This window comes from Vanderwaltozyma polyspora, genomic scaffold, assembly GCF_000150035.1.
Source record: "Vanderwaltozyma polyspora DSM 70294 KpolScaffold1058 genomic scaffold, whole genome shotgun sequence".
Lineage (NCBI taxonomy): Eukaryota > Fungi > Ascomycota > Saccharomycetes > Saccharomycetales > Saccharomycetaceae > Vanderwaltozyma > Vanderwaltozyma polyspora.
In genome coordinates, this window is record NW_001834669.1 from 77,540 (window position 1) to 98,275 (window position 20,736).

General features: G+C 34.9%; 8 protein-coding genes across 8 annotated transcripts; 5 read left to right on the top strand and 3 right to left on the bottom strand.

The window, feature by feature from the left end:
• Positions 1-91: 91 nt before the first annotated feature.
• IES3 (Ies3p) lies at positions 92-838 on the bottom strand (the record flags this gene model as incomplete). Its single annotated transcript, XM_001645297.1, has 1 exon — positions 92-838. The coding sequence occupies one exon, from the start codon at positions 836-838 to the stop codon at positions 92-94; it is 747 nt and encodes a 248-aa protein (XP_001645347.1).
• A 2,029-nt stretch (positions 839-2,867) lies between these two features.
• On the top strand, positions 2,868-4,322 carry GAT1 (Gat1p; the record flags this gene model as incomplete). Its single annotated transcript, XM_001645298.1, has 1 exon — positions 2,868-4,322. One exon carries the CDS (start codon positions 2,868-2,870, stop codon positions 4,320-4,322), a length of 1,455 nt encoding a protein of 484 aa, XP_001645348.1.
• Positions 4,323-4,491: 169 nt separating this feature from the next.
• On the bottom strand, positions 4,492-5,013 carry EMA19 (Ema19p; the record flags this gene model as incomplete). Its single annotated transcript, XM_001645299.1, has 1 exon — positions 4,492-5,013. The coding sequence occupies one exon, from the start codon at positions 5,011-5,013 to the stop codon at positions 4,492-4,494; it is 522 nt and encodes a 173-aa protein (XP_001645349.1).
• A 465-nt stretch (positions 5,014-5,478) lies between these two features.
• HSP12 (lipid-binding protein HSP12) lies at positions 5,479-5,760 on the top strand (the record flags this gene model as incomplete). The annotated part of the gene is made up of 1 exon (XM_001645300.1): positions 5,479-5,760. One exon carries the CDS (start codon positions 5,479-5,481, stop codon positions 5,758-5,760), a length of 282 nt encoding a protein of 93 aa, XP_001645350.1.
• Positions 5,761-5,963: 203 nt separating this feature from the next.
• IES1 (Ies1p) lies at positions 5,964-7,889 on the bottom strand (the record flags this gene model as incomplete). The annotated part of the gene is made up of 1 exon (XM_001645301.1): positions 5,964-7,889. The coding sequence occupies one exon, from the start codon at positions 7,887-7,889 to the stop codon at positions 5,964-5,966; it is 1,926 nt and encodes a 641-aa protein (XP_001645351.1).
• A 470-nt stretch (positions 7,890-8,359) lies between these two features.
• Positions 8,360-10,387, top strand: Kpol_1058p31 (uncharacterized protein; the record flags this gene model as incomplete). The annotated part of the gene is made up of 1 exon (XM_001645302.1): positions 8,360-10,387. The coding sequence occupies one exon, from the start codon at positions 8,360-8,362 to the stop codon at positions 10,385-10,387; it is 2,028 nt and encodes a 675-aa protein (XP_001645352.1).
• Positions 10,388-11,011: 624 nt separating this feature from the next.
• On the top strand, positions 11,012-17,392 carry Kpol_1058p32 (uncharacterized protein; the record flags this gene model as incomplete). Its single annotated transcript, XM_001645303.1, has 1 exon — positions 11,012-17,392. One exon carries the CDS (start codon positions 11,012-11,014, stop codon positions 17,390-17,392), a length of 6,381 nt encoding a protein of 2,126 aa, XP_001645353.1.
• Positions 17,393-17,922: 530 nt separating this feature from the next.
• Positions 17,923-20,412, top strand: Kpol_1058p33 (uncharacterized protein; the record flags this gene model as incomplete). Its single annotated transcript, XM_001645304.1, has 1 exon — positions 17,923-20,412. One exon carries the CDS (start codon positions 17,923-17,925, stop codon positions 20,410-20,412), a length of 2,490 nt encoding a protein of 829 aa, XP_001645354.1.
• Positions 20,413-20,736: the final 324 nt, after the last annotated feature.

The following is a 20,736-nucleotide window of genomic DNA, read 5'->3' on the forward strand; positions in this document are numbered from 1 at the left end:
AATTAACGATATATCAATAAATTTTTTAAAATGAATTAGTAGAGAAAATACTCCATTGAGTTTATTGTCCTTATATTTATATTTTACGAAATCAAGTTGACTTAGTAGATTCGATGTTCAACTTTCTCTTCTTTCTTTTGTGGAAAACCAAAGTACTGATATTCGAATATGGGTTTGAAGAAATATCCATCTCACCCATATTAATGTTAGGTTGCGACTTCCTAACCTCTCTGGTACTAAACAGATCCAACTCAGCATTGGCATCCAACAAGAGCTCCTTCATTGCAAACCATTTTTTCTCCTGCTCCACCAAGGAAGTATAGGTGCCTATCAGATCAATTTGAATCTGTTTCAACCACTTGGATTGGTCCTCCAGAGGGATATCTTCAGGACTCTCGCCAGCAGCAACAGTAGCAGCAGCAGCAGCATCGGATACTTTCGTATCCACGCCTTTCAAATAATCTTCATTCAACGAGTACAGATGATTCTTGAAAAGTTTTGTCTTCAACCCATTGACCTCACTCTCCAACCTCGTCTCTGAATCACTCTCATTGCCGGAACCACCATTCACGACCACCATATTCCCAGGTGAATTCTTGATCATCTCGTAATTAATCTTCGAAATATCGTCGACATTAACGATATGACGCCTGTTCGCCAACCCAAAACCTCCAGTTAAAGAGTTATTCGACTGGGCAGAGATCTTGCCCACAATTTTCTTGTAGTGAGAGTCCTTCTCAATAAAATCAGGAGTCTTGTCCCTCTTATACCTTCCAATTGCGCTTTTGGCAAACTGCAGCTGTTTGTCCTCAGCCAAAAGATCAGCAAATTCAACCATACCAAACAGATTACCTATACAATCACCTTCGGATGTTCCACAGCAGCCCTCCAATGCCTTGCAGAAAGCCAACTCTCATCAAAGAACATTGTTGAGCTTTAAAGGTCAAGTTCCCAAACTTACCTTTAATTTTTCAAATATCGTGATGATGATGATATTTCGAGATTAAAAACCTACATCACTAAATACGACATACTTAAAAGAAGAAAGAAAGAAGGGCTCATCGCTGTAAGGTTGGACGAGCTGGGTCAGTTTTGTTTGTTGGAGAGGGAAAGGTTGGGCGTTTGGTGGAAGATGTGATGTTGTGATCCATGAGGTAACACTGACGTCAATTGGGGAATTCTTGTTCGATCGTCTTGGGTTTAAAACGAGGAGAAACGGTCAATTACTGATCGATTTATCTCGATTTGGAGTTGAAACGTAGTAGTGATGTGGTCCTATTGTGAATGAAGAAGGACCAATAAAAGATTGAAGCTGGATGGATAAGAATTGGAGAGTCTACAATTGAGAATAATGGTAGTGGATATCTATTTCCTTGCTTCGAAATAAAGTGGTTCTTTTCTTCTTTCCTATTCGATGTAAAAGAAATTAAGCTATTACTAATCGATTTCGATTTCGATTCCAAGAGCCACACCACATCTTTGCTGATATACACATTTATTTCAACGACAGCCATGGGTTTGGACATACAAACTTACTTTTTGTTCTTTCTTTTCACCATGCATTGCATGCACCAGCGAACTAACAGAGTTCCCTCTTGGCCAATGCACTGTACCTCCAAATTGCGGCTTCCCTGCTTCCAGGGGGTATACTAAACCCCCCCTCCATCCACCATTCCATACAGAGATTATATACATATTACTAACTATCAGATTATCATCAATACAAAGATTTCCGATACTTATCAAGCACTCACACACTCACACTTACATCGAGCTAACGGTGAACTGGGTAGCCCAAGCACCTTTGTCTTGGAATAGGACATATCAAGTCCTTCCACTATGGTAAACTTTGCCCATGACACACACATTTAAAATGACGTCTTAGTTAAGCTAAAACATTACTTAATTTGTCGTGAAAGACCTCAACAAATCAAATTTCATTGGCATTAAACACCTCTTCAAGTCCATCCCAATTGAGGTCAAGAGACACCTTCGAACAAGCCCTGTCTTTTATACCAATTGGTTCGATAGTTATTTATAGAACAGTGGGTGAGAGTGCCTTGGTACATCTGGCTTAGATCGGTTAAGATGACAGAAGAACCGAATTAAGAAAGTTGATATAATCAAATGAAATGAAATGGATGGCTAGCAACACAATTATGCGTGTGTGCGTGTGTAGATGTTTGTATATACATGTCTTATATTTCTCCTTGTTCTCTAATCTTCAGGTTCATGCTAGATTCCAATTGGCGATGTTTGAAAACGTCAGTGGGAAGTTACTATAGATAGATTGGAACAATGAAGTGCTCGAGAGCCGAGTTTGTTAATAAAATAATCCTTTATGGATTAATATCGAGTTTTAATTATTTGTTGAGTTAATCAGTTATTTCTTGAAGTGGGTTTTATAAACTTAACTTGGTGAAAAATCCGTCCATTTTAATCGATTGATCAATTTATGTCAAACGTCATCTTAATGAGGTTCTGCATAGGGTACCATTGAAGTTCAATTAATTGTTTTTGTTGTTGCAGTTTCCAAAATGTTTTAAAATTTTATGGTATTTTGGGTTTTTGTAGATTATTGTTGTGGGCCAAGGTATTTCGAAATAGAATTAAGCTAAACAAAAAAATTTCCTAAGGGCAATTATTACTGGTTTTAGGCACCATCAGTCAGTTCTTTTTAATTTCTTTTAATATATTAATAGGTACTTGATATGTAATCTGATTACATATCAAAAATTCCAAACTTCGTTTTCATCTTTTAATTTAAATGTGATGGAACCTATTGAATTCAAATTGGCTTATACTATACGTTTCAAGATCACATCTATATATATTTAACATATATATTACACAACTCTAAATGACAGATGAGCTTTGTTAAGACAGGAATTCTAGAGTCATCACCGGAAGAATTATGGAAATTATATTCAACTTCTAGGGTTATGCTGCCTCACCGTGACCGATTATTAAATTTCACTTGGAGGTTGATGTATCTCAATGGAAGGAATAATCGAATTAGAATTGACCATCAAGATATAATGGAGCATTCACAGTTGCAAGATCTATTGAAGAATAGTAATATTTTACAAAACTCTATGGTGTCTAGTTCTAACTCTGATACTTTTAATGATGTCAGCAGTGTCACTGAAAATAGTTTTCTAACAAATTCAAACTTTAATGCGCTGGCTACTACATATGACGACGACGACGACCTATTCCCTTATACTTCGGAGTATAACAATGGGTATGAACCTGATACAAGATTAGATAATTACCTGTACAATTCGAAGAATTTCGATGATAATTGGAATTACAATAGGGATTATATGGATACAATCAGGGTTCAGGCACCAACTCCAGTAATGACAAATGATACTTCAAGCTTACAGACAGATAGCATATCTAATACAGAATTTCCTTTGGGAATAAATGAATATAATCAATTACTCAAAATGGATTCAAATAATCTGGCTAATGAAAACATGAACCTTAAATATTTAACTAACCAAAAAAATGCATTTACATCAAATAATTATATGTCATCGATATCTAATATAAATTCAAACGAAAGTAGTACTAGTAGCAATAGTCATAATAATAGTCATAATAATAGTCATAATAATCATATTAATAATAGTCATAATAATCATAATAATAATCATTATAATAATCATAATAATAATCATAATCATAATAGTAGTCATAATAATAGTAATATAATTAATAGTAATAACAATAATTACAGTAATAAGAACAAGAGTATCGACAAGAACAAGAGTAGCGTTGACAATAAAGTAACGAGTATAACTGATAAAATTACAGAGGTTAATTTAAATTTCCAAAATCGTGAATATGAACAGTTTCACAACAGTAGGATTGAAGATAAGAAATTAGTTAATAGTATATCACCAATCCAAAAATATGTTTCAAATATTAAACCAATTAATGGAAAAAAGAGAAATAAAACATTTAAAGTCAGATCAACGACTATGTATATTCCAATCAAGAATGCAGACACTGCATCACTTTCCACTGATAAAATTCAATATAACGATGATATGATATGCGATAATTGCAAAACTACAAACACTCCACTATGGAGAAGAGATCCAATAGGAAATCCATTATGTAATGCCTGTGGTTTATTTTATAAATTACATGGTGTTATGAGACCACTTTCATTAAAGACTGATACTATCAAGAAGAGACAAAGGTATTCAAATAAACGTCGAAGAAGTCATGTAATAGTGAATGATAAAGGAAGTAGCACTAAGACTAATTCGACTAACAATAATGGAACTAAATCTAGAGGACTTCAGTAAATGACAGAAATTTAATGATTCAAACAAAATGCTTTATTATTTCATTTTATGAATAATATAATATGGCTCCGCATTATTATCTTTTATCCAAATATATATAATATACAATTATATACTTTATATTTTGATATACATAAACAACAGACATGTAACATTTCCAAGTATAAATTTAAATGAAACATAGCCTCAATGGGATTAAGAAAGTTGGTAGATATACTCCAATCAAACTTAACTTCTCATTTAAAGTCATCGCAATATCAACATTGTTCAATTGATGACCGTTAAAGTATATGACAACAATACAAATTAAAGTAGTTAAACTTGCATTGAAACCATATAGTTTCAACCACCAATTCAATCTTGATTGGAATTCCTGTCTTGATCTCTTCTCAACTTTATCATCGTTGGCCAAGTTGCTATCACCTTGTTTTAATCGAGGTAGATAAATGGTGAAATATACAAACAATGGCAATTGCACAACTAATTCGATTAAAACAAATATAACTAGCCATAATGGCTTGTCAGCCAATAAGAAATCATTATTATTGTTAATATGAAACTTAATTAAATTTTGTAGTAAGTTAGGATACCATTCTAATGGTATAACTACTGATGAATCAATACATAAAGTAATTGGTATGTGGAGAAGGAAATAGTAATAGTAGAAACTAACGTCAAATGATGTTAACATCTCGTAATATAAAAAATGATTACTGCAATCAATTGACTCAAGTTTGGTACCTTAATCGTATGATTCTTGTACCTCAACTACCATCTCAAGCCCTTTTTCGATACTGATGGAAAGGTTTTCGAACGTTTAAATATCAAAAGTTTCTTTTAATATTCTGGATTGCTATAAAAGTAACGATGAATGAACGATTAGTTGGTTAAAAATATATGTAAAGACACCTCAAAATTGGTGGATTGCTATCGATGACCAATTGTTCTTGTAGGATCATAATATTATGATTCATCTTTGTATTTAAGTAGATGAGATTAAGTCAACTAGCATTTTGAAAGTTTCCCTTTTACGATGAGATGGGAAACTGGATAGTGAAGCAATTGCTAGAGTAAACGAATATACGTATATATCAGATACTCTCTCTTTATATATTAATATTCTATCATAGCATAGTATAGTACAAGTGTAATCACAATGTCAGAAGATAAGTCTTACTTGGAACAGAGTAAAGACTATGTAACCCACAAGAAAGACGAGTTGTCTCATAAGTTCCATGGAGAGGACAAGAAGGTGGACAAGCCTGATGAAAACATCGATAAACCAGAATCAAATCTGGAGTCTCAAAAACCTCGTTCTCAAGCTTTGAAAGAAGATGTTAATGAATATTATCAATCTGCTAAGGACTCTCTTTCTGGAGCAGCAAAATATGTATCTTCTCACATTGGAGGTGGTGGAAGTGGAGGTACCTCCAATTGAGTCTGAATTGGATATTTAGGTTTTAGCTGGTTCTTTTTAATTTCGTTTCCTATGTATCAATAATATTACTGTTTAATATATATATATTTATGAATTTACCAATAATCTATACATGTATAAGTATTAATATAAATACATTAATTTACAGCATTATTATGCGGGTTTCATACTACAATTTTATCATTAATCTTGAAATATTAATTTTATAGTCCATCATCAGGCAGCTTAAAAATAGGCTCGCTATTATCTCCATAATCTACATTTTCAAATTCATCTTTATTATTTAGTAATTTTTTCTTGATATAGCCAAAGTATTTTAGATAATCAGTTTCAAATCCTAATAAATTGTTTTTAAACTTCTTTCTCTTTCTACCACGTACACCAAGAACATTTGCCAATGATATATCTTCGAATTCATTAAATGCTTTCATCAATCCTAATTCTTTTCTCTTTAGTTTGGCAAATGCCTGAGCTGTAGTCAAATCATTGATGAATTGTGATTGTGATACCAGTTTGCCTTCTTCTAATCCTTTACAAACATACTTCTTTTCATCTGTTTCGAGTAATTTAGAGACACGTAGTTGTCTATCTGATTGCTCACTCGTCAGTGGTACAGAATCTGATTTTGGTAATGGCGACACATTAGATGATTTTGAAGACTCTAGAGATGAGGCTGTAGATGGCCTTTCTTTAGCAGCTAATTGAGATTTAGGTTCACGAACTCTCCTCTTCTTTAATGGCGGCTGTTGCGATTTTTCTCCAGTCCCATCATCGACATTTGATTCCTCTAAAGGAACCGCCGAATCTTCTTTGTCATTATTTCGTGTCGATTCATTATCTTCATCGACATCTATATCATTGCCTTTTACAGGGGATGAAGCCTCGGCAGATTTCCTTCCCTCTTTTTGTTCTTCCATATGTTTAGCATTTATCTTTGCCATGAATTCTCTTCTCTTTATCTGTTGTTCTTTACCGAAGTTTATTTCTTCTTCTGGGTCTACATCGTAATCCTTTGAAGTGGCCCTTAATTTTAGTTTTGTTTCACCTTCCTCGGCAAATAGTTTTACAGCCTCTTCGACTTGTTCGTCGGACAGATCAGTCTCTAAGTGAATATATAACAACCATAGCAACACGGTACATCTATCCTCCGGTTCATAGCCTGGCGAATCTAGCATACTAAACAAAGTAGAAAATTGTTCGTTGACGTCTACATATTTCTGGATGAACTTCATATTGATCAAAGATACATTGTCACATATGGTGAATATCAAGTTAATGATGTTCATCTTGTCAATCGTCTGTACATTTTCGTAAACCTTTGATAGATCCACAGGATCATTCCCCACAGCCAAACTTTTGAGAATAGATTTCAATCTAGGGGTATCTTGCAATGACTTGGGATCAGAATTGCCATACTGTAAACATGGAACAGAATGGAATGTCCTCAATTGAGATGTCATCTCGAGGTAAAAATTTACAGTAGTGTTCAACCTACCTATATTAACTAAGAAGCCTAATACACAAGTTGAGAATGCAACTTGTTGGTCATATAACATTTTGTCACGCAGTATCTTTGATCCCTTTGTCGAGCAAGCCACTGCCAAAATGTAAGCTTGAGAAAAGGTCAACTTGTCATTGAAAACAAAACATCTAGCATCGTAATTTGAATCTGTTACGTTGATAGTTTCGTTTTCCGCAGGTACAGGTGCAATATTTTTAGAATACACATCTTTAAAAATATTGGTGAACAGCAGTCTCTTGTCAGACAACAGTAAAGACAAGAAATGAAACTGAACATCACTTCTAGTGAAATAATCACCGTCTGGTTTTTTCAAATGTCTATTGTACTTGCTTGATTCCTTCATTTTCTTCTTGCCAGTGGTCACTGAAGGCACTAACAAATCAGTTTTTTTAGCCAAAGACTTCTCTTCTTCATCATCATCATCCCCATGTTCTTGCTCTTGTTCCTGTTCTGGCTCCTGTTCTGGTTCCCCATCCTCTTCCTCCTTGGCCTCACCTTTCTTAGCCTCTAACTCAACTTTGGACCCACCATTTCTATCCTGACCACCTCCTGCATCAGGGGAAGCCTGAAACACATCATGAATAGGATCATATACACGACTGCCCATCACTAAACCAACAAAAGCACACCAATTATACCTAAATTCAACCTTCTTGTCTTGTTGTCCCTAGACTAGAAACCAAATATTTTCAACAAAATCAACAACTACAGACCCAAATTAACCAGAATAACAAAACAAACAAAACCTGATCAACCAATTAATAAAGAATCACACTCCTTTGACACTCTAGGATCGATAGATGACCAATTAATCAAAACAAATTCAATGAACACTTATAAGCTTTATATATAATCTAAAGTTGAGATAGTTGCTTATTGAAATTTCAAGAAAATTTTGTGTATTAGATTTATAAGAAGGTATATGAACCAAGATGATGTCAATTTGGAGGAAGTATAGCTGTTATAAGAGTGATACGAGGTCGAGTTGATGGCTATTGTTGGTTTTAGTTGTTGTCAAGTTGGGTTTTGAGAATTTATTTGGTTAATATTGGGTAATTTTTGATCTAGAAACGAAAGATGCTATTACAAGAACCTGATGAGTATCCATTGGATGATATTCCTATGCCATACAGGTATCAGATCAGGGATGGTGGTGGTTTGAAGAGGTCTAGGAGGTGTAGTAATGGTCGTGAGAGTATTTGTGATGAGTCCTTTCAGTTGAAGAAAAGTAAAGTTGTTGGTGATGATTTGAAACTGGTTGATGAGATCAGTAGTGGTACAGGTTCAGTTTCTAATGTGACTGGGACTGGTGCTGGCACTGGGGTTGGTGTTGGAGTTGCTGGTAGTAGTAGTAACGTTGTTGATAGTGGTATTCTTCATGAGGAGGATGCGTTGCCTCTGTCGCCGATTCCTTCTCCAAGCTGTCGGGTGGAGGTTCCCCTGGACTTCGAGGATGCCAGTGGTGCCAGTGGTGCTTGTAGTAATGAATTATATTTGGAGTCACAGACCCAGTTACCTGCTTCCTGTTTTAAGAATCTGATGTTCAGGATGATTGCAAAGATGAATAGGAAGGAGCTGACGGATATCTGCACTTTGATCAAGGATAATTTGAAAAGAGATTTCATATCCTGTTTGCCCTTGGAGGTCTCTTTGAATATATTGAAAAACCTATCTTACGAAGACTTGGTCAGCTGTCTGAGGGTCTCAAAGAATTGGAACAAGCTAATCAACACTACACCGTCCATTTGGAAACAGATGCTGCTCTCGGAGGACTTTGTATCTAGTGATAACTTCGATAAATATTCTTCCAAATTATTGGCAAAGTATCCTGACAGATCTACCGAGGAGGACTGCTATCGGATCGACTTCTTACACAATAGAAGGATCCTGAATAACTGGTACAATTCTGAGTTCACTCCAAAGAGATACACTTTGAAGGGACATACCGCCAGTGTCGTGACCTGTCTGCAATTCGAGGATGAATATATAATCACAGGGGCAGATGACAAGATGATAAGGGTTTACGATTCTGTTGACAAGAGGTTCCTTCTGGAGTTGAGTGGCCACGAAGGTGGAGTTTGGGCATTGAAGTACGATGAAGACGGGATCATCGTTAGTGGTTCTACCGATCGGAGTGTGCGTGTATGGGACATCAAACAAGGCAGGTGTACACACATCTTCAAGGGACACACCTCCACGGTTAGATGTTTAGAAATTGTAGAATACAAAAACGTTAAATACATCATCACGGGATCAAGAGATAATACATTACATGTTTGGAAACTTCCAAAACCAGACGTTGAAAGACGAGTAGACTCTGCAGACGGCAATAAGCTGCCGTTCACCTATAATTCACCAGATGAAAACCCATATTTTGTTGGTATCCTGCGAGGACATATGGCTTCAGTTCGTGCACTTTCAGGGCATGGCAATATTGTCATCAGCGGTTCCTACGACAACTCGCTAATGGTTTGGGATATAGCCCAAATGAAGTGTTTGTATATTCTAACTGGGCACACAGATCGAATTTATTCTACCGTGTACGACCACAAGAGGAAAAGGTGTATCTCTGCAAGTATGGATGCCACCATCAGAGTATGGGATTTGAAAGATATTTGGAGAAACGGTACATGCACACGGGTTATGAACTCGCTGACACCATGCACTAACATCATGGGCTCTGTAATGATACTTCACGGACACACAGCATTAGTCGGTTTATTAAAGCTATCAGATAAGTTTCTTGTAAGTGCAGCTGCCGATGGATCTCTACGTGGCTGGAACGCAGAGAACTACAGCCGGAAATTCTTATACCATCACGTTAACATGAGCGCCATAACTACTTTCGACGTCGACGACAATTTACTGATCAGCGGATCAGAAAGTCAATTCAACATCTACAATCTCAGAACAGGAGCAACAATACATCCACATATCCTCAGAGACGCAGACCAAATATGGTCAGTGAGATTCAAAGAAAATATTCTCGTCGTTGCAGTAGAGAGAGACGGTCAAAGTTTTATCGAAATATTCGATTTTAATATCAACAATCCATCATCAAAACCACCAAAATTACCAGAATTACCAACAACCGCACATAATTAAATTTAAAATTACAAGAAAGGAAGGGGGGGAACCAGAACCACCATGCATATAATCAATTACATAAATTATTAATCTTTAAATAAAACCAAATCAAAATATATTAACATAGTTTTTATATATTTAACGTATTAGAAACGACCAACTTCTTTTCTATCTCATCTACCTATTCCACCAGAACAAGAAACCGTCCAATTCAAGAATAGATACACATTTATACACTAAACAAACCATCTAGAATCCAATGAACCCATCCATAAACCTTCAATCCATCACAAACAACCTCCAAAGCCATCCTAAGAGACATCATACCTGTCCCCCATCCTCTAGTATGTCACATTTTAATGCCAAAGGCCTTTGATATATAAAGGACGCTTGAAATCAAGATAGTCATCGGAAGCATCCCTTAAGAAAGAAGGTTGATATAAGTTATCAAACTGATGAGAACAGTTGAAGGATAGGTCTATAAGAGTTGAGATTGTACTGGTATAAGTGATTCTGGTTGTTTTAGTTTGAGTGTTTTAAGGTTTTAAGGTTTTAAGGTTTTAAGGTTTTTGATTGATTCAGATTGAGTGAATATACATCAGAAAATTGTGATTACGATTGCTTATAAATTTATTTTGAATCATGAATAGTGACGGTTTGAAAGCTCCAATTCCTGTAAGGAAGACTCCACTTCGTGTGTTGAGGGATGGTGTCGGGTTACACAGGCCTCGTTCTTCTATAGGGCTTGCTGGCCTTAATGATAATGTGTCTTCGACTAATATTGCTAAAGTTGAATTTGGTAGGGCACAATCGGCTACACCTACGAAACAGAAACTGTTTAATGGGATGGATGCTGAGGATATTGTTCAAGAGAGGCTGCATTGTTATGGGTTGGATTATCCTGTTGATATGGCTGTGTTTGATAAGAAGAAGTATGATCGCAATTCGAAATGGTTTAGCAGAGACAAGAAACCCCTATTTCCTGTGAAGGACTGTCTTCCCTATGAGACTGAGACACATTTGGATCAGGCTAGTTATATGTGTCATGTCTTGGTGAACTTGTATATAGCTATTGGGTCCATGGACTTACAGGGGCTTATAGCTATTTCTAGCAAAGATTTGGCGAGTTTGAAGCAAGAAGTCGATAATTTGGCTTTGAATACGGATCTCTTTCGATTCAACCATTATGCAGGAGATGCAGTTTCTCCCGTGAACTTCTATATCAACGATGAAGAGGCTCTGGATGAAGAGTTTTTGGAACAAATGGGGTCAGAACAGAACTCGAGAGGGAAAATTACCGCCATTTCTGCTACAATTATAAATTTAAATCACTGGGCAAATGAACTGAAAAATTGTTTAAGTTTCGACTTCCCGCTTACTTTGAGGAAGTCTCTAGCGACTGTTTTCTATTATTTGTCGTTGGTGAGAGGTCAGAAATTGAACAGACACATGTGTGTAGACTTATTTGAATATTTGGTAAGCACAGATGATCACGGAACAAATTTCACAGATCTATTAGTTGATTTGGATTTGACTTTGAATCATAAGATATTGTTCGATTTCTTGTTGGAATTCTTACCTTATCCCGATTCAGACTATGTCAAAATGGATATATCTTCTAGGGAAGATCAACAATTATTCAAGCTGTTCTTGAGATTGGCTCATGTAGCCAAACCATTTTTCAAAAATACAGGAAAAGACATCATGAAACAATCCATGGATAACCTATTATCAAGTTTGGCACCTTCCACTATGTCCGTAGTGTTACCGATGATAACAGCTTGTGTGCCTTATTATTACCAAGATGATAATACTATTAGTGATTACTTCCCTTTTTTTTTCAGCTTGTGGGGTTCTGTGACAGCCACTGTTGCGCTTGATACTCACATGTATGATTTTGTTGGAACCGTATTAGAAGATTCATACTGGAAACATCTCAAGGGAGATGAATGTTCCAACCATATCGATTTAAAAAAATATGGTCTGTTAACAGATGAGCAGCTTGATTTCATGTTCAATAGATTGCAGTCTCATCTGAGGTCAGACGGCCAAATCCATTCCTATTCAAGAACAATTAAACCTTTTATATATGCCATTAATGGATCGGATTCCGATGATTATTTTGCCAAGTTATCTGCCTTGATAAAGTCAATAGAGACATATGTACATCCTTCCAATAATGGGTTTTGGACAAAACCACTGGCAAAATTTGTACATGCGTTTATAAAATCATATCACGAAAGAGTTAAAAAGGAAGAGAGGCTGGAGTTAAAAAATCAAAATGATGTATTAGTATTGAATTCTGCAAACCACTCGAAATTGCTATCTTTGGTTGTAGATATATTGTTTTCAGGGTCTCAAAATAAGAATGAAAACGTAGCAAACTATTATATTTCATGTTTTGCATATCTATTGAACCTATTCCCTGAAAACTCTCATATTATATTTGATAGAGTTTTAAAAGACTTATCTAGTGCTCTTTCTGGCGAATATGTCAATTCAAGGCATAGAATACTGTCGTCCCTTAAACAGTTTACCAGAATTATCCGTTATATGGTTGAAGATAGATTGTATCGAGTTCACATAACCAATATTCTATCGACTTTGGTGACAAAAATAGATACCAATGACTTATCATTGGTAAGCAATATATTTAATGCAATTGTTTCCATTGCTTCCTTTATTCCCCTCGAAAATTTTGTAAGAAATGATGAATATTTTTCGTTTGCATCACATACCCTTCCATTTATAGAACAACATTTTTACAGTATTAAAGCAGATGAAGAGGATTACAAGTTTGAATATGATGAAGAATTCTTAGATCTAGCCTTTAGGTCTTCAACGACTATTTTTGAAGGCATTTTAACAGATTACGTCGAGAAAATATTTTTGCTAGTAAATGAGGATCTAGAGGATGGTTTTGTAACGAAAATTAATAATACTACAATGATTTTGATTGAAGATATGGATGATACCATATTCGAAACATTTTCTCAGCATTTTGAAAAGCAATTTTGGAAAATAGATTCATTTGGGGATTCTTCCCCAAATTATGAATTAGTTACAATACCACTGGCGGCTATTGTAAAAAGGAATAGCTCCTTTAGTAATAATTTGGTGAAACAATTGATGTATAATATAGAATTACAAATCCAAAAAGGTGCTGGCTCTGTTAGAAGTTCCAGTAAAGTTCAAAGAAGGGACTTTAAATTAGTGTTATATCTAACCGCACTCAATGATGTTTTAAGAGAATCTCGTAGTGCTATTTTAGATTTTTCTGACGAATTGATTGAATTTATGAGATTCCTTTACACTAATATAACGAACCCTCCCTTGGACATGATAACATCGATTATCGTTCACAACGTTTTGGCAAGTTTAACAACGACAGAAGTCGTTGAATATCAAATGTTTTCTGAAACATCTGATATACCACAGTCAGAAAGGTGGGGTGGTTTACAGTTTGATAAACGAAAATTTACAGAAGAAAATTTGAATTTCAAGTGGTATGTACCTAGTAATAAAGAAATTGAAACTGTGTTGAAAATTATGACGTCCATTTTAGATTTATGTGAAACAAATATGAAGGAATTTATGAATACATCTAATTATGACACAGCTTCTGTAGATAGGATTCAAAAGTACATTTTAATAATGACACATGTGATATCAGGGTCAAGTCTGTTGTTCGATCCTGATTTTAATAAAAATAAGTCAAAGCCTCCCAGTGAAATGACATATAATGAAAGGCTACTGTTATTGAAAAATCTGAGAGAAAATAGATGTGATGATGAAGAGCTTGATATAGACATTGAGCCAATTCGTGAGGACAGTGGGGATCATGATTATTATGAATCCCATTATTCAGATGATGGTATTGGTGGCGTAGAAATGGCAGAACCTTCTGTAGATCAATTGATACTTGATGATCCTGTAGATATTTCGGAAACCCCTTCAGTCATCAGTACTCCAGTCCCTGGACAACATGTTGATATGAGTTCATCAGCTATGAATTCTAATTTAGTTTTCAGAGATATTGATATTTTCAGTTGTAACTATCTTTTTGGAAGAAGTATCGAAGATAAATTTCAATCTCCAGAGTATTTTAAAGTCCACAAGCTTAGGGCCATAGTAGGAAAATTGTTCCACAAGTTGTTTATCAATTTATCACAGAATTTTGAAAACAATACAATGATTTTCCAGGTCCTGTTACATGGTATGAAAGTTTGGTTTACTGACATCGGACAAGAGACGATCTTTACTGACGATTCGTCTGCATGTTTAGATATGGATTTCATTGAGAATATCCAAAATATTTCTCAAAACTATGAACCATTTACAAGAACATGTTTGGCATTGAAAGCTAATAGTTACCATCATAGCCGTGTTTTGCTACATTCAACTAATAGATGGCCATCTAAATTGGAGAAAATAGTGTTAAGAGACATATTTCAGTTAGCTATATCAGTATATCCTGATGTTTACAGGCCAGCTCAAGGTACACTTATCCATTGTATGAAGCAACTGATAGGTTCGTACGCTTTTGTAATCAAAAATATAGTGGAATCTTTGAATAGTTCATTGAAACTTCGTGATAATATGAAAATTGAAGTTATATTAAAATTGATGATGATAAAGAAAGTGCATCATAAATTGATGTCAGACTACAGAAATATGGAAAAAGTAGTTTTGCTATTGATAGAATGTTCTAAAATAAAGGAACTTGAGATTGCAGTTTATGCTGAAAAAATATTGACGGATTTTGTTACTAAATTAAAAATTCCATCAAGTGTCTGTATATTTGATAATAATATATTATTGTCACTGGCGCCTCCGGATAATTCTATTAATATCCAAGTAGATGCTGTAAAAGCGGCAAAATCAAAGAAAAGGGAATTTATCTTCTTACAATTGTTCAATTTACAAGATAAACTAATTGATATCCTTGATAATGTGGGGGATTTGAATTGGAGGGTTACTGTCTTCCTGATTAGATTTATATCTAGAGTACAAACCAATTTAGAAACAAAATTAGCTAAGAGAGCAATCAATGTCATTTTTAAACAAACGTTGTCTAAACATCCGGAGATAATAAGGGTTAGTATCAGATCTATAATCAGCATTACGAATAAAATTTTTGCTTTATCAGACTATAAATATGATATTTCAAAGGCCTTTGAAAGTTCATTCGATCCTGACTTTATTTCAAACATTGATACAAGAGCAAATGATTTCTCAGAAAGTTTCCGCAAAGAGTTTGACAACTTCGACCAACCTACATATTATATTGATTCAAAGGCTTTTAAAGGTTGGCTATGTTGGGGCCCTTCGATGAAAGTTGTAAATTCTAAAACCATTGAAGTAGACTTAAGGAATTCAGAAATTGAAGTACTGAAAGAGCTTGGAAGCTTATTGACCAAAGATTGGCTACAAAATATAATTACTCATTTTATTCAAGATAATGAGACAAAAAGTGTCTTATCAAGCGGCAATGTCTCATTTTTTGTATTAACATTATTCATTTTGACTAGAAACTTTAGCGAGGTTACATTGAATGACTATTTCGATATATGCTTAAATACATACAATCGATATGATAAAGCTTCTATGATTACATCTTTAGAAATATTCACATCACTTATAACTGGAAGTAAGTATATGGAATCCGAAGATCTGATCTTACGTGATACATTCGTTGAAAAATATCTGGACGAATGTTTGGGGACTGAGTTGAATCATGATACATATGAAATTTGGAACACAGTTTGCTGGTGGTTACCAACAATTGTAGATATAAGACGATGCCCACCATTTTACCAATTCTTCTCGAACTTTGAGTCTATGATGAAGATTTCATCGGATGCACCTGCTGAACAGGCTTCTAAAATATTAATGTTCAGAAGTATTCTAATCAGTATGGAATTCCGATCACCGGATATGCTTTCTGTTTTTAACTTTCTGTCATTCAACCATCCCTATGACCATGTTCGTGAATCAATTGCAAAGTTATTTTCTACAATTATTCAGAATACTAGTAATCCATCTTTGAGTAGCCCAGACTTGTTGATACAGAATGCCAATAGCAAGCCTGATGGTTTGGGTGTACAAATTAAGCGTATGCCAAAAGTTATAGATGAATTTATCAAAAAACAATTCAAGAATATCTTGAAGGAAGTTGATGTTATTGAGAATATGACTCCTCAAGAAATTCTGAAGACACCATTTTTTTACATGTCTTCTACAATGTGTTATTGGATGAAAGAAGTTTCTAGGGGTCCAAACAAGATGTTATTAGTTCCCTATGCCATTGATTATATTCAGCCATTTCTAATCAATTTGATCAAACACAAGGACGTTTGTAAGTTAGCCGGGATTGATCCATCCTTGTTATATGTAGGGTTGGCATATATTCCTATTAGAAAAGAGGATAAAGGAAAGGTAGTCCATGCAATTTCTAATGACAGCTTAATGGAAACTTCGAATCAAAAGCAATTACAATTGAGTTTAGTGCAACATTTTTTCTCCTCTCAATTGCTACAATTGGAAAACGAGGACAAGAACAAAATTTTTGAGTTTGTTGTTCACAATCTGTTCAATGAACAGTTTATTGAGGTCAGATTACGTGCAGCTGATGTTTTATCAGATATTATTCATAATATTGGTGACTCGGAAGAAGTTCAGAAATTGATTGAAAAATTTGACCACAATCTAGGAAAATACAGTATGGAGAAGAGAAAGAAATTGTCGAAAACAAACGTCAAGATTCATGGTAGTATTGTTGGTCTTGGGGCTATTATATCTGCGTTCCCTTATATTTTTCCACTTCCAGACTGGATTCCAATTCAATTGGGCAAGCTAACAGAATGGGCAAGAACAAATGGACCAGCAGGCACAGCTGCAAAGAATATCATAAGTAAGTTTAAGAAAGTAAGAACAGACACTTGGCTTTTCGATAAAGAAAAATTTACCCCTGACCAAATTGAAGATCTCGAAGGTGTCCTTTGGAGAAGTTACTATGCATGAATCATTTAAAAAATTAAGTGCAAAATACGATATATCAAGATACTCACTAAAGTAGAATGGTATCGGTTCTCTACATCAGAAAAGAAGTTATGGTTCATTCAAACTTAATTTCTTCTAACCAATTTTTTTTCATTATTTGACTTTTTCCCGTCAGTGTCCTTCCAACTGATCGACCATGACTACCGAAGTCATAGACAAACACATAAATAACTCGTACATAGAAATGACAAAACAAATATATCAATATTGGAATTATATTGATCTGTTCAATTGCTTTCATTAGTGATGAACTCATTTTACAGAAGCTGCCTCGTTGGTTCTTCTCAGTGGAATGGTATTATATTCATCTCTATAGCACGTGACATCATAGTGTACGTGATGATCTTACCATTATCGAAATGATTGCTATATAAGGGACAAGGCTATAGATGGAATGGTATCATGCACACTTTAGCAACCAAAGTTTGGTATAAAAGGTCAATAAGTCAGTATTTGTTGATAGCAAGAGCTCTTAAGTGAGTGTACCAGAAATGTTATTTGGTGTTAAGTTGACGACTAGTATTTTTCCTCCATGGAAGAGTTCTTATATTAATTATGATTATTTGAAAGAGTTGCTTAAGGAAGGTGAAACGAAAGATAAAGGTTCGAATGCTAGCTGGACAGAGAAGGATGAGTCTAAGTTTGTGGAGGTTTTAGATAAGGAATTGGAGAAAGTGTATTCTTTCCAAGCTGCGAAGTACAATGCTCTGACTGAGAAATTGAATCGATTGGAAGAGCAGACTAAGACTCAAGAGATGATTCAAAATTTAGATTTTGATAGCTTCCAAAGGGTTTTAGAGGATAGTTTAAGTGAAACTGGTGAATTAGACAAATTTGCAAGAATCAATTTTACTGGGTTTGTGAAAATTGTCAAAAAACATGATAAATTACATCCAAAGTATCCCTCAGTTAAGTCTTTATTGGAAGTACGTTTGAAAGAGCTTCCATTCCATTCTGAGGAATCATCTCCTTTGTTATACCAGATTTCATTTTTGTACAATATAGTTAGAAGCAACAGTAATGGTGTTTCTAACTCTTTAATCGGCTCTGCTAAGTTGTCGAGTCTTGCTAATAGTGGTGCAATGACAGATATGAGTTTTAAGAGTTACAAATTTTGGATTCATAGGGATAATTTGATGGAGGTCAAAACAAGGATTTTAAGACATCTTCCTGTTTTGGTATATGCCGCTGCACCAACTGAGAATGACGATTTGATTGATAGGTTTGAATCAGATATACTAGATGATGACGGTGGTGTACCTTCCTCAAGTTCAAGCACTGAAGGAGTAGAAGGTGGTTTACGCTCAAGATCATATGACCCAGTGATCAATACTTTGTACTTTGATAATGAACATTTTGAATTGTACAACAATAAATTAATGAAATCGAGCGGTGCACCAACTTTGAGACTGAGATGGATTGGAAAATTAGTTGACAAGCCTGACTTGTTTTTGGAAAAAAGAACTATCATTGAGGATGAAAATGATGGTAGCATTGATTTTGAAGAAACAAGAATTAAGCTACAACAAAAATATGTTAATGGATTTATTTTCAATGGTGACCCCCAATATAAAGAGGTTACTTTAAATAAGTTGAAAAACAGGGGTGCTATGGAATCAGAAATTGAAACTCTTGAAAACAACATTGATACCATCCAGAAGTTTGTTATGCAAGAACAACTACAACCTGTATTTAGAACTGTTTACACCAGAACAGCTTTCCAAATCCCAGGTGATGACCGTGTTAGAGTTACAATTGATTCTGACATTCTGTATATTAGAGAAGATAGTTTTGATAAAAACAGGCCAATCAGGGATTCCAATAGCTGGCATCGTTCAGACATTGATGCAAACGTATCAAATCCAATGAAGTTTTTAAGAACCGGTGAGTACTCCAAATTCCCTTACTCTGTCATGGAGATTAAAGTTAAAAATTTCTCTGCAACTTCCATGTCTGCATCCATGCAATCAAAGAATTTACCTAACAAGCACAACATATGGATTAGTGATCTAAAGAATTCTCATTTGGTTAAAGAAACTCCTAAATTTTCGAAGTATGTTCAAGGTATAGCTTCGTTGTTTGGTGAAGATGAAAGATTAGATATCTTGCCTTTCTGGCTACCTGATTTAGAAACAGATATTAGAAAAGATCCAACTGAAGCGTTTGAAGAAGAAAAGAAGAGAAAGGAAAAACAGATGAAGATTCTGTCGAAACTTGATGAGATGAGAAAATCATCCTCCAAGATTTCTCCATCCTCAATAAAACAAGAAGAAGAGGAATTAAGAAAGATAAGGGACGCAGACTTGGAAGACCATGAATCATCTGAAGAGGAGGAGGAAGAGCAAAGAAAAGGAAAATTGAAGAAAAGAAAGCAAAAACAGAAACAGAAGGATAGAGCTGAACCTGAACTGACCTTTTTACAGGTCTTGGCAGGTAGAGATTCTAAACTACACAGTATCGATTCAGAAGAGGAAGAAATTGAATTGCCTCCAGGTGTTAAAAAACCAATAGAGCTTCTAAAGAATGCTGGTCCAATAAAAGTAGAAGCTAAAGTTTGGTTAGCAAATGAACGTACTTTTAATAGATGGTTGAAAGTGACTGTATTATTTAGTATCTTAACATTTTCAATTTTCAATTCTGTAAAACAATCCGGCTATCCAAATCTAGCTAATGCCCTAGCCTATATTTACTTTGGTTTAACCATGTTCTCTGGTTTATGGTCCTATTCTGTTTACATCAAGAGATTGAACGTGATTCGTGAGAGAAGTGGAGAACATCTAGATGCTCCATTAGGTCCTATTCTAGTCGCCTTTGTTCTAACGGTGACTTTGGTTGTCAATTTCGTAGTTGCATTCAGAGAAGAAGCTAAAAAACAACTACAACACTCAATTGTGATGAGAGTTGCAGAGAATACCCTTTCTGACCGTTTGAAACCAATTCAAAGCTACATTTTCCAGCTTGTAGGTGCTGAAACTAATTAATTTATCAATTTAGCTTCAGTTTACCTCACTTCATCATTATGCGGTCTCAGCCCTTCTTAGGTCGTTGGTAACCTGAATCCTGCATTAATGACTATGCCAAATGTAAATAATTAATTCCATATGTATACTTGATTACAAACTTTCTGTATAATTTAGTTCATTCAATAACCTTATCAACCTTTAGAGCTCATAGTTCAAGAGAAGAAACGTACGTATTAAAGCTTTTATAAAAACTTAATTCAAGCTTAATTTAAACCCAAGAATATTCATGTTAAAACTGAAGTCATCAAAGGTAGAAGTGGTAAGGGACTAATAAGGATATCA